The sequence below is a fragment of the Heloderma suspectum genome, chromosome 5 (assembly GCF_057233095.1).
Source record: "Heloderma suspectum isolate Gila_16-S chromosome 5, 16-S_ref, whole genome shotgun sequence".
Lineage (NCBI taxonomy): Eukaryota > Metazoa > Chordata > Lepidosauria > Squamata > Helodermatidae > Heloderma > Heloderma suspectum.
The window spans coordinates 168,236,274-168,253,581 of NC_139462.1; the positions used below are offsets into that span (position 1 = coordinate 168,236,274).

A 17,308-nucleotide genomic window follows, 5' to 3' on the forward strand; every position below is an offset into this window, starting at 1 on the left:
AACACAGGACTTGGAAATGTCTGACCTGTTCAAAGAACTTAACTTAAACAGTTTCTTGCCTTCAGTGCTGGCCAGTACACTACACATTTTCCCCCTAAAGTGCATCCAAGTCAATATTTAATGTAGCCATTAACCTACAGACAGGAAAGAACTTAAGACACTCTTGCTGGAGACATGAAAATTAAACCCATTTTTCTGTACTTTGGCTAGGAGTAACCAGCTTACTGTATTATGGAATTCAGAAGTGCAGAAGACCACCGCAAGACTTGTTTCACACAATTATGCTGAGATAATAACCATGAGATAATTTATACCTTTGCTGTATTTTCATGGATTTTTTTTTTAATCTTAGACGATAACACTTGTTTTAAATCAGGAATCCCTAAGACAATTGGCTTCTTCTTGACTGGCTTGTTGTGTGGACAGGTCATTATATAGTTTAGTCACTAGGAGGAAGTAGACTTTGTTGTATCTGGGTGGAGTCAGGAATTTCCTGTTGCTTGTTTGAGAAAGACAATAAGGAAATGCTGCTTAGGGAATGCTGGGAGTTGTAGGACTTTTTCTGTCTAAATATGCATAGCCTTGCACCCTAAAACTATTTGTCTAACTTCCCAACTACTCTGTCCTCTTAGCCTTTCATGATACCTCTCCTTCATTCTGGGGTAAGTGACCATGACAAAAACAGCAACAACAGTCATACATTTATGGTGGTGATGTTCACAGTCCCATTGAGAAACATAGTGATCTTTTAATGGCGCAAGCCAAAGGGGTTTGGCCAGGGCCCTCTTCACACATTATGCCTTCCATCAAGAAGGCTACTTTCCATTTGTGGAAAAAACAGTTATGTTTGAATGTGGGTCTTTCACTGCATGTACACATATCAGCATTGCTGCAGGTTCCTGGTGATTCAAATGCTAGGAGTAGGGATGGACAAACCCAGATGTCAAGTTTGATTCCATTCAGTTTCTCATTTTTCCTACATTAAATTCTTTCCATCCTATTTCTGCATCTGTTTGCAAATTTGATTTTTTTAAAAGTCTGCATGAAAATTCGTATGTATTTTCATGAGCATTTATCTGCATAGAGCAGGGGGTTGGACTCGATGGTCTTACAGGCCCCTTCCAACCCTACTATTCTTCTATTCACATGCACTTTTCTAAATACATGATTTTTGTGAGTGTGAAACCCATATCCCCTAATATAATGTCATTTTGTGCATGCCTTTTCCTGCTGTACATATTTTTGTGCACATTTTTTGACTTGAGAACTGCATTGCAAAATTTGGGAAAGTGCAGATATTACTGTATCACTACAGTCTGGTTCATACATAGCTTCGGGAAATGCAGATTTGGTAAGCTTGCACTAAATGCAAACCCAACAAATTCCTCACCCATTCCTAGCTGGGTGTTGAATGGATCAGCACTGCAGCTGGCCATTTGCTGAAGTCATCCAGGATTGAGTCCAAAGTTCACTGCAGCAAAGTGAGAAATGCCCTATGAGAAACTCCCAAATTGATATTTTCAGGGTTATATTTTCATTGTACATGGCTATTTGCAGCCATGTTTCTTTTCCTCTGCTGCTTGGTAATTTCTATACAGAAAATCTTTTCCTTCACTAAGTGATCCTAATCAATGAACTACCTTGGCAACAGCGGTGCTACTGTCTGTGGTTTCACTGTGGTGAGTCAAAACAAGTAGCATCTATCTGGTTTTCTTGGCAACAGGAATGTATTCCTTCCCCTGCACAAAGGGCTAACACTGGTATGCCCTTTTGACCCCTCAAAAACATCAAACGTAGTGTTGGGTGGGTGGGGCATAAAATGTGTATGAAAATCACACGCACTTCTTTCAACTTAGCCCTAGAAACGCGATTCTCAACTTTTCCTGATCTATTGCAAAGCTTCCATTACTGCAGAAGTAAGTTTACAATCGTAAATATTGAGTGAGTTTTCAGCAGTGCATGAACTAAAGCCCTTCAGAACCTACACATTTCATTTTTTTTAAAAAAAAGTGGAATACTTCTATTGAAATCTAGAGGTTTGGGGCTCTTAGATGATCATTGTTTGCATTATACCAGTGAAAAGGTATTTGTGATGGAAGGTATATATTGAAATAAAGAATTCATTATTTCATTCCACACATTCTTACCCTCACTCTTGATGGCTCTCAAATACTTTCCTAGGATTCAGTGGCAAACCATAATAGATACAGAGACTCTGGTAAGAGAATAATCTGTCTTGTAATATTCTTGTAAGTTCATCTGTTAGTGGCGAAGAGACAACTAGTATCTAGCAACTGAAAGCTGATAAAAATGTGGCAAAAGATCAACAAAGGCAATGAAATATTTGGCCAACATTTCTAGATATCAAAATGAGATTGTTTGCCCATTTGTTAAGCTATCTGAACATCTACAGCCTTCCTACACTACAGGATTTTAAAACATAATAATTTATGTCACAAAAATGATCTGCACTGCTGTTTAAAGGACTGAAATTACTACATACCTGGTATGCAAATAATTCTAAAGCAACAGCCATGACTGCAACATCAGTGCCACTGGTTTTCTGTTGGTCAAGTGCACATCCAGTGTGCATCCACCCTTGGGAACTGTAGTGTGCTGCGCACTTCACTGCTATCTTTGCTATCAGGCAAGAACTGGACCCAGCGTAGGGATGTCAGAGAAATCCGCTGCGGATCCAAATGAAGCCGGATTCTTTGGAATCCGGCCTCAGGGATCCACAGTGTATCAGGACCACTTACCTCTACTCCAGGAGGACTGGAGGCGGAACAGCACTCGGCTGCTTCTTCCAGCCAGAGCCGTTCACTTCCTCCCTGTCCCTGCCGATTGCTTTTAAAGAAAATGTTTTTTTTTTTTTAAAGGTGATCGGGAGGATGTGCCCATAGACTTATACGCAAATAGAGTCATGAATCTTGTGTATAAGTCTATGTGTCCATAGGCTTATACGCAAGATTCACCGCTCTATTTTGCGTATACATCTATGGGCACATGCGATCAGCAGGATGTGCCCATAGACTTATATGCAAAATAGAGCCATAAATCTTGCGTATAAGCCTATGGACACATAGACTTATGTGCAAGATTCATGACTCTATTTGCGTATAAGTCTATGGGCACATCCTCCTGACCTGATGGTTGTTTTTTTTAAAAGGCAATCGGCAGGGACAGGGAGGAGGCAAACAGCTCTGGCTGGCAGGAGGGAAGGTAAGCGGCCCCAAGCCAGTCCCACCCCCCCGGAATCCGAGCGGAGCGGAACCTCTCTGGAGGATTCCGGGGGGGAGGAATGGATTGGCTCCCCCCAGCACGGATTCCCCACCAGAACAGACGGTGAGGAATCTATACACCCCTAACACACTGTTGGCAGCACTGTAGATATACCCAGCGGTCATACCAATGCAAAGCTACCTATGTCATCATTAATAAACAGGAATATTCCTTCCCACACTTGACCCACAGGAAACCAACGGTTCTTTGCACAGATACATAAGAAATAAATAATGAAGTTATGTTCTTACTGAAGCTTTTGCTGTTCAAAGTTAGAGTTTGCACATATGCTTTGACTGATTATTGAAAAACCACTATTTCTGGATTATGTTGGTCATATGACAAGTGAAAGCATTTTTTCTGGAGAGAGAGGAAAAAAACAAAGAGAACACTTTGAGAAAGAGAAAGACAATTAAAAAGGCTCCCGATGTGGAAGCTGTTGAAATCATACATCATTTTAGTTTTAATTATTCACATTCCTCTGAACCTTCAGCGAAGGTTTTAGTTTAATCTAGTGAGAGTTCTAGGAAAATGTTATAATTTAAACAATATTCTAATACAAAGACTAATATGGGGGATGGGGAGGAGAATTAATAATAATGAAAAAGAAGGTGACTCAATATGACGTAACTGATTTACAGTGTCAGGGGACATTCACTGAGAGCCATTAGGAGCTCTTTGAAAAGAAAATGTAAGTTATGTTTGAACTTCAAAGATCATGCTATCTGGGAAATATCATCCTGTTTCTGAGTGTAAATATTTTATGACCAAAGCTCTATTAACTCCTCAGTGCTTTAAATTCCAAAACATTTAAAAATTACCAGAAAGCCTAAGGAGAATATGGGGAAGAAAAGAAAAGAAATTTTAAAAAACACAAAAGAAAAAAGATTATCGCAGAAGCTTCACATTAAAAATGCAGTAATTACTTTCAGTACAAAATGTTCATATAGAACACTGTATGAATGCTGTACATTTAAAGCAATCTCTGATAACTTTTTATCCTCCCAAAAGTGATTAGTGGGGAACATACTGGAACTATTTCAAGTAGATTTGCCTTTCTGTCACTCACATGTGATGTCATCCAACATGTTGCCAAAAGCAGCCCTGACCAACCATGATTTGCACAGTCCCACACACTTTTAACAGGATCTTCTCTATTCATGCTAAGTGATGCAGTGAAAGCCACAGAGCAATGGTGTGGGCTGGCTAAGATGTATCCATGCCTTTCCTTTTGCTTCTGATGTTACTACTTATATATTTTTTTAAAAGTTTAAAAAAACCCAAACCCAAATGCTCTATGATGTTTACCATATGTAATATATTTAATTAATTATGGAATTACTAGCCAAATAACTAAAATTTGGATAAATACAACTCATGTTCAAATAAAGAAAATAATAATTTGAACCTTCAAATCACTGAATGAATTTGAAACTAAATCATCATTACTCTGCCAACAACTACATATGAGGTTCTCCTCCACTGACACTGAAATAACAATCACACCACTGTCACATGTTCATCATTCACTAGAATATATTAGCTCAATCCAGAGCATCATGACTGCTCCAATAGGGGACAGAGCACCCCTCTGAGGCAGAGAGCATGCTTGTATGCAGAAGGCTCCAGGTTTAATCTCTGGAATGTCCAGTTACTAGGGTGTTGGAGGAATCCATCTGGGGGGTGGAGCTTGACAAGATTCCCTTGGTTCAGCCCCCTGGACTTAGGTCTGTTTCCCGCGACAGAGACCGACTCGATCTGCATCGAGTCGGGCTGGTTCATGGATTTTGAGTATTATTTTTAATTTGCACAAATAGAGATTTGCGCAAACTGCAGCTGCAATTTGTGTAATTTGTGAAAATTTTGGCCTCAATTGCATAAATCTATATTTGCACAAATTAAGAAAATATGCAAAAAGTTCCCAGAGTTCAGGAAAAACCCACAGCTCAGCCCATAAATGCGAGTCAAATCAGGCACATCATGGAACTCTGTCAGGCTGAGAGACAGATTTCCCCATGATGGACATCCCTACCATTTTTCATATTTCATATTTTAATGTAACCCTTATCATCCCCTTCATCAGTTTATTTTTATATGTGCTTTTCCATGGTAAACCATGTTCAAACCAGTTCACAAGAACCCTGGTTCCCTCCCCAGTTTATCTCACAACAACCTTGTGATATAGGTTAGGCTGACAGTGAGCTTCATGGGTGAGGGAGAATTTGAACCCTGCTCTCCCCAGTCCTGGTTCAGCTGTCTGTTTGATCCACACTACTGGATGTACATATGTTGAAACTTCCATGTGATACATAGAATTTCTGGACTGGATGTAAAGTTCGGGGGGGGGGTGTGGATGTCAGACTAAGAACCGCTGCTTACTAGGAATTTTAAATGAATATCTATCTACCAATGGAGTCTATAATCCACAGCTACAACATGAGGGAACCTGATTCGGGGGCAGGGGGAGGGGAGAGGAATATAATGACTAGGTGGAAACAAGTTGCTCAGCGTGTGAATTCTATACTTGGTGTAGAAAATATGATTCCTTCAGGTAACTGTGGCTGGATATGATGACATAAAAGCCCCTTGGGGATGACGAGCTTTCTTTCCTCATCTTCTCTGCTTCCTGAATACCTTGTCCTTGATGCATAATGGATATAGCCTAAACTATTACATGTATTGGAACTTGGAAGATACTGCCTCCATGATGGGGAACTGACCAGATGCCCTTCAGGCCAATTCTGCTTACTTAACAATGCTGGCTGGGCCACATCAGGAGTTCTGTGTCCAATTCTGAGTGCCATATTTGATGAAGGACATTGAAAAACTGGAGCATACACAGAGGAGGGCAACCAGGTTGACGAAGGCAGGTCTGGCCTTAGGGGTGGGAGAGCTGGGTGGGTGCCTGGGGTGCCAAGCTGAGGAGGGGTGTGAAGCTGAGCTGGGGGGGGAGCTCCAAGCTGAGCTGAGGGGGCCAAGCTGACCTCATTGGCTGTGTTTTTTTTAATGTACTTTCTGCAGTGAGTTAGGGTGGCAAAACGCAAGTTTCTGTAAAAGCTGACCACGGGGGTGGGGGGAGCAAAGTACTCTTCACCCAGGGCACTATTTATCCTAGGTCCAACCCTGGATGAAGAGCTGTGGTGTAGTGGTAAATTCTGAAGTGCAGGAGCTCATTATGACAGCCCCTGAAGCCATGTCACCAAGGAGAATCCATAGATTTATTCTGCACTATTTTTATTTTAGCATTTGTATTTTATGTTTTTAATCTAATTGCACACTGCTAGAGAACTTCTGTTGTTGGGTAGTTTAAAAGTAGAGTAAATAAGATCAAATAAAATAAATAGTCATGCCCACCCAGGATATGTGTATTTATATCTTGCCTTTCTGTTTTTTATACTTATTTATTTATTTATTTATTTATTTATTTCTATACCGCCCAATAGCCGAAGCTCTCTGGGAGGTTCACAAAAATTAAAACCAAACAACACACAATAAAACAATTTAAAATATATAGAACATTAAAACCACAATATAACCACAATATAAAACCACTTATACTTAAAGTCAGGATGGACGAAAGTCCCTTACCTGGTCCCGCAGCTTGCTTCGCGGTGGGGGGGAAGCGCTTCAGTTCTCCCCCCGAAGTTCAGGCCGGGGGGGGAGGCGCCCCACCCCGCCTGGCCAAAATTCAGGCCAGGGGGGAGCGCCCCGTCTCCCCGGCCGCGAAATAAAAAAGTAAATGTAAAAAAACAACAACACACACATGTGATAGGCTACGTAATGATTTACGTAGCCGATCGCGGCTAGATTTCCAAAGTCAGCCGTGATGGGCTACGTAAATCGTTACGTAGCCTATCACAGGTGACTTTGGAAAAAAAAAACGCGTACGCAAATGGTGGCTCCCATGGGCGCCGCCATTTCCGTACGTGCTTTTTTTTTTCTTTTTTCAAAGTCACCCGTGATAGGCTATGTAACAATTTACGTAGCCTATCACGGCTGACTTTGGAAATCTAGCAGTGATAGGCTATGTAAATCATTATATAGCCTTTCACGTGTGTGTGTTGTTGTTTTTTTACATTTACTTTGTAATGGCGGCAGTGGCAGCCGGTCGGAAGACCAGCCACCGCCACCGCCCCCACCGAACCGCCGCCGAACCGCCGCCGGGACCTGCCGCTGAGAGGGACATTCGAAGGAGGTAAGTCCCATCCCGGGGTGGTGGTGGGGGCGGAGAATTTCACCGCCAATTTCAGGGGGCCGAATGCATTGGCATTCGCCCCCCCAGAGATTCATGGAGAAATTCTCTGACATCCCTAGGTGCTGCTGGAGAAGACTCTTACGAGTCCCCTGGACTGCAAGGAGGTCAAATCAGTCAATCCTAAAGGAAATCAACCCTGACTGCTCATTGGAAAGACAGATACTGAAGCTGAAGCTCAAATATTTTGGCCATGTAATGCAAAGAGAAAACTCCCTGGAAAAGACCCTGATGCTGGGAAAGATTGAAGGCAAAAGGAGAAGGGGGCGGCAGAGGATGAGATGGCTACATAGCATCACCGATGCAATGAATATGAACTTGAGCACACTCCGGGAGAGAGCAGAGGACAGGAAGGCCTGGCGTCCATGGGGTCACGAAGAGTCAGACACGACTTAAAGACTGAACAACAACAACAGGAAGACATAGCATTTATTTCCTTTGTGAAAGGAAATATACCAAAAGCTTCTTGCTTCTAAGGAGAAGAACACGAAAAACTAAGGCAATAATTGTACACAACTTCCTGGTAAATCTTCTAGTAGGATATTGGGTTTTATTTCAGTTACTTATTCTGAGGAAAGATATTGCTCTTAAGTGTGCTATTTCCCATTTTTAGACTATTTCTTAGGAACAATAATTAAAGAAGTGGAAGGCATTAGGAGGCCTAAGAGAAATATTCAGGCTAATGAAAGAATGTGAGGCAAAATTAAATGTCCAAAAATGGATCTTCAACATCAATAACAAAAGGGGCTTATTGAGGGCACAACACGATTCAGGAAGTCCATAGGAATTCCCTTTCATTTTAAACACAGTTGAAAAGGCAGATAAAGTTAGTGCTGTAATGATTATTGATAGCAGTATTAGCATTAGCTACTATTATTTACAAGACGTCTTGTTACCAAGGTGTACCATTTCAGGCTGTGGGTTCTGATAAAGCTCAGTGATGTGGTTTGGGCTATATATCAGATCTGGAGCAGGGGTAAGGTTAGGTTTCTCAGGAAGAAAGACAAAAAGGGATCAGCACCATGGAAAGCTCCAAGTGGTTCTGGGGCTGGAAGCTAGACAGGATTATCTCTGTGTTGCTGGAGTTAGGCTGGTTGGTGCCACCTCCATGATGATGGAGGCCTGGTGTTTAAAGGGGTCTGACCTGTTTTAGCAATCTCATGCTGCATTGATAAGGAAGTGGCTGTGGCATGCCAGTTTCCTCATTGCCTGAGTCACTAGACTCTGAGGACAATATTGCAACCTCCTCTGGATGGAGGGGGGCTGGCCCCTGGGGTCTTTCTGGAAAAGCATGTCCCAGGGACGTGACAGTCTCATGACACTTTTACATAGCAGCATCTCCTCCCTGAACCATTAACTCTGGAGCCTCTTCCTCTGAGGACAAGGGGTCAGAATCCCCTGAGGATGGGGTTCAGGGTCCTGACCCAGGACACAAGGTCATTCGTCAGTGGCAGAACTTTATATTTGGTGAGAAATAATTTGCCAATTTGCCTTGTATCTTCATTGGCAATTGTATCATGAAAGCAATCCCAATACTATTAATTCCACCACCACAACTATCAGTTTCTCATTTTGAAAGTGATCAAAGCCAAGCAGCAGCAAGAACTAGGAGAAACAGTCTACCAAAGTGGGGAACAAGCCTAATGGGCTGCTGGGAAGTTTACATATTTTCATTAAAAGGCTTGTGAACAAGTCAGATATGCAGTCTGTAATAAACAAGATGTCTCCCTAAACAAGAAATTTGCTTCATTCTGTGCTGACTCTGCTAATATACTCTGCTAGGAATTGAAGGGAAAAGTGAAAAACAACTGTATTTAACCTTCAGCTGATAGAAAAGATTTATCAAACAGCCAGAGAACTGGTCAGTATTTCAGCTAATATCTAAACAGCACAGTTGCTACCCTTCTGCCTCATGCTCTCAGGTTTCTGAATTTCCAACTTAAATTCATAAAGAGATCACAGCAATAACTAGAACCCATTTTCCCTTTCATGCCAATTATTGCAGCCCTGGGAGGATAATTTTAAGATTCTGATTGTGCCTTTCCAAATACACTGGGAGACTTCATTCTCTTTGCCTCACCACCACGCAGGAAGATCAGTAATTGCCTGGAGGTGGATAAAGCAGAATGCTTCTATCTTTGCTGAGAGGCATAAATCCAGGTTTATTACAGAGATGTATAAATTGAGTAGAAGCTGTGAGGGGAAACTACATGAATATAAAGAAACTTCTACTTAACCTTTTTTTACCCCTCATCTTGGTGTAAGTAAAGGACAAGCTAATCCCACCAGTAGGGAACTGAGCAATTTATATTTTTTGTTGTACCTAAAATATCATTTTTGCTGTGTGAGCTCTTAAGGAGTATAATAACCAACAGAGTACAACTGTCTCAAAGATGTATTTGACAGCACTCTGCTTAGATAATTACACCAAATGTTCATTCTATACAAATCAATGAAACTATGATAATTTCCAGTCAATCACGTATACAGATCCACAGTTCTCTCTGACAAGGCCAGAGGGCGTTCAGAAAGGTACTACCCATAGGATTTTTAGAGTACAACATCCCTCCAATAAGCATATATGAGAGTGAAGCACATGGGAGGCAACTAGATAAATAAAAATTAAAATGGTGCTTGACTTTTATCATATTCATACATGTAATTAATATAAATCATGATATTAAAACTGAATTCTAGTAGAGACAATATATAAACACATCTGTAGATTTAAAGATACCATATAATCTAAACTAAGTTCTCTCTTATTTTGATTCTTGTGTTTTCCTAATGATGGATAGACAAGGACTTTTTTTTTAAACCATATTATCTTAAATTCACACACATCTATATTGACCATGGCAGGATGTCACATATTAAGCCACGAATCCTGGCTTAATAAACCATGAAGTGAATGAGCAGCATGCAGGATCTAGTCAACAAAGCAGGGAGGGATGTTACATCTGAACCCGGGAATATGGTAAGTGTGCCTGAACAAGCTGGGATTAAAAACCAGATTTAAATCAGGATTTAAAGTTGGTTTATTAATCCAGACTTGTTTGGGCACATTTAATCATAATTCTGTATTTAGACATAATGTAAAGCTATTCCTTTCTGGTTAGTTTACTGGTTAACATGAATGGAGGAACAAAACAGGAGTAAGTGGGCTGCTGCTGCTTGTCTACATCATGGTTTAGTAGACTGGGATTCCTGGCTTAATGTGGCATTGCAGTGCAGCCATTATATAAACTAGGTTCGCACGATCACAGAGGGAAAATGAGCCACTGTGGCTTATTTCTCCCCCACACCATGTGTGCCAGTTGTGAACTGCCTAATTAGCATAATTACCCCTGTTGTTGTTGTGATGTCTGAACCCGGTGAGAGTAGGTGGCTGGGGTGGTTTACAAACCTGAAACCCATGGCAGGGAGGGAAAATAGGCCTCCATTCCCACTGTGGGGATGGAGATAACTGCAGGGATTCTTCCAGGGGGTGGGGCTTGGAGGCCATGCCCCATCCCCTGGAGGAATCCCAGGAGGCTCTGCTGACCATTTTGGGAACCTCCGCATGCTGGAAATTCCCCTCCCATGGTCCAGCTGGATTGGAGTTAAGCTTTCTTTGGGAAAGAAAGTCAAACAGTAGGGACAGTCTTTTTTTCATCCAGTCAGAAATAACTGTGGGGATGTGGGGAGCAGGGGACTCAGCTGGTGCTGGGAGGAGCAGGTGCTCTTCCCAGTGCTGTCCAAGTCTGTTTGTGTGACACACACCACCCCCATGGAGACAATGTGTGCTGGGCAAACCCAGAGACTCAGCAGGTGCTGGGACAAGCAATTTGGCCCCCACTTAAAACTGGTTCCCCACCCCTGACTATTGCTTATTTTTGTTGCCCATCAGAAGGCTGACCAGTTAGGGATCCAGCAGGACTGCAGCTTAGCCGTGCAAGATGGGAGCCATGTCCCACTCTTTGACTTTATTCTCAAAAAACAGCTTAGCTCCCATTCAGCTGGTTCTAAGTCCTCCTTTCTAGATGAGCTAGGCAGAAGCCAGGAGATGGAGGAGTCCAAGTCCCTCACCTCTTGCAACCCTTCTTCCCAGTTCGTAAAAGGTAAATGGTGTAAGATTGTCCAAGCTCCAGTGTGATCTCCCTGTCTATCCCTTGGAGCAGCCTTCCCCAACCTGAAGCCCTCCAGATGTTGAGGACTTCCAGTCCCATCAACCCCTGCCAACATGACCAATGGTCAAGAATGCTGGGAGTTGTAGTTAAAAGCATCTAGAGGGCACCAGGTTGGGGAAGGCTGCCTTGGAGCTACATTGGCTGCCACACAATGAATGCTGAATTTTGGCATATTAGGTGTCTTTCTAAGTTTAAAAAACCCCTCAAAACATTTCTAATAAAACTACACATGCCATGGTTTCATCTAAGCCAACATCCATCTGTCTAGGACACTGGTAAGTGCCCTAGCATTTTGCCTGGACAGGAACTCTGAATTCAATATGAATCCAAAACATGGAAATAATCAATAGTATCTGTTACTACATGCACTATCTAGATGGTATAGTAAGGCAACACAATCCTACAGCTTGTAACACTGCTGAACTTATGGCCAGCTGAATCACATACACTAAAAACAATTTTTAATGAGTGACATGAGACATTGTTTACAGATGACTGAAAGGGTGCTCTTGACCGTACTTGCTCTTCTCCCCATTTCCAGTGGGTGTAGCTACGTCGTTTGACAGATTCATTTTGCAACCTATTGCATATGGCAAGGAAGAAATGTCCAGCCTTCAACATTTCTGATGGCTTCTTTGTATTTAGTATTGCACCGCAAACTTCTGCTGTTGATGTTCCTTTTTCTTGGGAGAACTTACATACAGGTGTCAATATATGCTTATCAAAGAAGAAGACCTTCCAATAGCATTGCTGTATTTCTCTGATCTAAAGTACTGATACGCCACACTCTGCTGAGAATGTGAACAGCCTTAAGCCTTATGTAGGTGTTATGAGCCGGACGTTCCCCAAGATAATAGCAGGAAGCAGGGCCATTCTACATAGGCCTTCCCTGACACTGTGCATGTCAAATAGCCCTTCCTCCTGACATCCCCAGATGCAGCAGGTGCATCTGCAGAGGGGGTCCTTCACTCAGAGGCCTCCATGTAAGATGGAACCCCGGTAGCATGCAAATGCCAGGGGGAGGGGCTATTTGATGCAGACAACATTGGGACAGAACTATGCAGTAAGGCTCAGCTCACAAGTTGAGGTAAGCACTACTCATAATGCCTTCATAGGTCTTTCGTGTAGATGTGAATTTCTCATTGAGTATACTGGGATAATCCCATCTACAGTCACACAATTTTACCCCACTGATTCAACATAATTGTTTGTAAGAAGAAGAAGAAAAGGTACCATAGCTATCAATTGGGTATACACCCACACAGCTCTTATTGTTAGAACTGAATATAAATGATTTAATACTTCATCTCAAGCAATCATACATGCTACACAACATGAGTTACCATGAGTTGAAGATGTCACGCTGTTCCATTCTGAATCAACATCAAGGCAATAACATATAGCTACTGCTTATACCCACATCCTTGCATATAAATACATGATGTGGCTACAGGGCATCTATTCTTATTCTATTCTCCATTTCAGGGACATCTAAGGGGGAAAATGAAAGATGTAGTAATGTGGGAGACACAGAGGAAATGCTACAACAAATCCAATCCAATCTAAAATACTGTAGCATAAAGGATAGTAAATACATCAATGGCAAGGAAGAACTCATGAGTGGGAAATAGGTTCAGTGACCTTTCTGTGTAATGAGATTCTATAGGCTGAGTTAAATCCATTTCCCCTTTATCCCCCTCCTCTCCCATTTTCCCCTTATATTTGGTTTGTTCCTTAATATGTTTAGAGTGGAGGTGGGGATGACTGGTGACAATGACCTATATGACATACAACAGCACAAACTCAGTACAAATTGGACGGGAACACCAGTATATGAAAAGTCGAGTCAGAGAGAGCTGGATGCAGCTAACCAGCCAGAGCCAAAAGCAACCTCCCCTAACCTGGTGCCCTCCATATATTCTGAATATCACCTCCCATTTGTCATGCTGGTTGGGGCTGATGGGAGAAGTAGTCAAATACATCTGGAAGGTACCACATTGGAGACGGCTATCCCAAAGAAAAGCTGTTTCCCAGGGTGATAAAGCTTGGAGAATCAGTGAGATAGCTGTCTGGCAACTAAAAAAAGCTTCCCCAAATGCTCTCTTGCTAAGGAATGATCCATGTCATTTCTTCTGTTCCTAGAGAACACTCTTCTTGCTAGTTTTGTGAAATATCATGAGCTGACATGTAAGGGACTAGAAGCTAATGTGAACGTATTGCCAGTGGCTGGGTTCCAGCCGGCTATCTCAGTTTATTTGTTTATATGGCATCATCGATTTTCATAAGCAGACAGACTGGAGGAGTTTACAATCCCCAAAGTGGTTTACAATCTAAATTTTGACAGCAGGGAGAAAATATAGGTATGATTGGGGAGGACAGCACAAACAAGGGTAAGAGGGGAAGTATGTGCACAAGCACAATTGTACACAGTTAGGCTTAATTTCAGTATGGGATGAGAGCTGGCCATCCTTTCCATTCATTGGCCACCAATCAAAAGATAAGTCCAGTTCTGGGCACCACACTTCAAGAAGGATGGAGAGGGTTCAGAGGAGGGCAACAAAGATGAAAAGGGGACTGGAAGCAAAGCCCTATGAAGAGAGACCAAAAGAACTGGGCCTGTTTAGCCTTGAGAAGAGAAGACTGAGGGAAGGTATGATAGCGCCCTTCAAGTACTTGATAGGCTGTCACAGAGAGGAAGGCCAGGATCTCTTCTCCATCATCCCAGAGTCCAGGACACGGAATAATGGGCTCAAGTTACAGGAAGCCAGATTCCGGCTGAACATCAGGAAAAACTTCCTGACTGTTACAATACAACAATGGAACCAGTTACCTAGGGAGGTGGTGGGCTCTCCCACACTGGAGGCATTCAAGACGAAGCTGGACAGCCATCTGTCAGGGATGCTCTGACTTGGATTCCTGCACTGAGCAGGGGGTTGGACTCGATGGCCTTGTAGGCCCCTTCCAACCCTACTATTCTATGACTCTATAAGTGAGGCTTCACAATTATCCAGAACTCAGCCAAGCACCACTACCTTGACTTAAAAAGCACATTTCATAGCTTACATTGTATGAACATCAATTTAAAGCAGAAAATAATTAAAATATTGAAATGACTGAAGAATTTTTTGAATGACGGTTGGAATTTGCTTTAGCATGTGTGCCACCTATTGATTTCAATGAGACTTCTCTACCTGTGGCATTAGATCTGAAATGCTAGAGAAGCCAACAAAAATTGTAAGTGCAACACAAAATGTAGTGAATGCAATATTATATTCTGTTAAACACTAGAGTATACCATTATAACTGTCACTTCAATCTATTAAGTCTTTGAATCACAAGAAACAAACACTAATGTCACAATTCAGGTATTTCACTTATGAATTGCATGAAGAATAACTATGTCCACATGTTTGGATGCTTTATTCTCCAAAATGATGGGGAAAAATAAGAAAGCAGTATATTTTTTAGGATCCCTTGAAGTGCAGCAACTATATTTTTGACTACTACATATGCATATATCAAATGTACTTTTGCTTGGCAGAAACAATGGTTCTTCTAATTTGGGCCAAATGCACAGTAACTACAACTAATCCAAACATGCAGTTACTGATGTGGCACAGCTGCATGACAGCCACTGGATGTTTGAATAAACATTACCTTACTCTAACAACATGGAAGAGCTGTTTGTAAAATGCCAGACCCACACAGATGTTTGTCAGACTTTCCAATGAATTACTGATGCTACACATTAAATAAGTGATAGCCATTAACTTTAGTATGCAGATACAAACAGATTCCAAAGAGCTTGAAGCCCCAGAATTTCTATGCTGCATCTCTGTTGACATGCCTGCTGACCTGTAATTGGTTTAACAAGGAAAGGTTACACTTACCTGGCACACCAGGGGGTGTTTTCAGGTATTTCCCATTAAAATGCTGAATAACTACTTCACATTTTTCAGTTGATTCCATTCTGGGGGTGAAAAAAAATACAGAGAATCATCATCATCAGTTAAGAACATAAGAAGAGCCTTGCTGGACCAGACCAAGGTCCATCTAGTCCAGCATTCTGTTCACACAGTGGCCAATTCAGTTATAATAAAATGCTACCTGATGGAGAGAAAATCTCACAAATTAGACTTATAGAACTTCATAATGGAAGCAGACAGAATACTTACTATGTTGCCTTAGTTAGGATGTTGATGTTTTCTGGCTGAGTGCATTTATGTGATGATAATACTATACATGTAAAACATTACATTTTCATACATGATAAAAGTCTAACTTTTGATATTTTAAAACATGTTTCATACGGATGCAGGCCACAGGAAACCCTGAATGTTCCTGGCAGTATGTATCCAGAGGAGATACAAACACTCATGGGAAAATGCATATTTTCTCCTCATAAGTGACCGGCTGTCGGCTGAACAATATTGTTATTATAAAATGCTCCCTTCTGAAGTGGAAATACTCAAACATCTTTTTCAACTTAACTTATAATTTTTAATTATAACAGAAGCAATAAAGAAGAAAAAGCTAAATCAGTAGAGATAGGTAAAACATTTTATTTATTTATTTCATTTCTATACCGCCCAATAGCCAAAGCTCCCTTTGAGCAAATGAGAAAACATTTGAAACATTGTTTTTTTTTTAAAAAAAAAAAAATTAAATGAGTAAGTGGCAGTGTAATCCTATGCATGCTTACTCAGAAGAAAGTCCTACTGTGTTAAAGGCAGCTTACTTCCAGGTAAATGTGCCTAGGATTGCAGAAAAATAGGCATGTGTATCATAAAATACAAACACAAGGATTCAGTCCCCCCCCTCCCCCGCCACCACCAGCAATTGTTTTGGGGCAACTTTTGAGGGAAGCAAACATTTTATTCTTTTGGTGCTCCCTAGAGTTTTTTTCTGTCTGAAGAGGAGTTCTGAGAGATTGAAAGAGCATTCATTCATCAACTGAAGCTGGTTGAGGGAAAGTTATCACTTCACCTTCTTAAGATTTCTTATTTTCTGAGACCAAAATGACTCCACTATTCTGCATCTGATAGCAATTTCACTGTATACGTCACAGAGCCAATCTTCCAGAAGAATGATCACAGATAGCTTGCTGCTAGTAGTATCTATACAACTATAGCAATAACTTCACAGCACTACTGCACATTAAAGGGATACATGATATTAGAATCATAGAATAGTAGGGTTGGAAGGGGCCTACAAGGCCATCGAGTCCAACCCCCTGCTCAATGCAGGAATCCAAGCCAGAGCATCCCTGACAGATGGCTGTCCAGCCTAGTCTTGAACGCCTCCTGTGTGGGAGAGCCCACCACCTCCCCAGGTAATTGGTTCCATATTATTTGAGTGTGTTTAGTTGTTGTGGCTTACTTTTGCTTCTGCTCCTTTGGTAGCCAGCATTCTATCTCTGGTTCCTCACAAACAGGCTGACACTATCTTGCCTTTGTAACAACAACCTTTTTATTCAGCCTTCCACTTTACAACTGTGTGTAGTGCTCTTTATTGTCCCTTCTGGTAGCCTGAGAGAATGCATCCTCGGCTATTTCTATATATTACAGTCAGAACTATTTATTTCTGTAGCAATTTCCACCCCCAA

General features: G+C 41.5%; 1 protein-coding gene across 3 annotated transcripts in view; it reads right to left on the minus strand.

The window, feature by feature from the left end:
- Positions 1-17,308, minus strand: part of RBMS3 (RNA binding motif single stranded interacting protein 3) — a 1,080,127-nt gene that overhangs the window by 186,123 nt on the left and 876,696 nt on the right. For all 3 annotated transcript variants that reach the window (XM_084858281.1, XM_084858283.1, XM_084858282.1), the window contains one exon: positions 15,594-15,673. In XM_084858281.1, the coding sequence (XP_084714407.1) occupies positions 15,594-15,673 (80 nt within the window). The remainder of the gene's footprint in view (positions 1-15,593; positions 15,674-17,308) is intronic.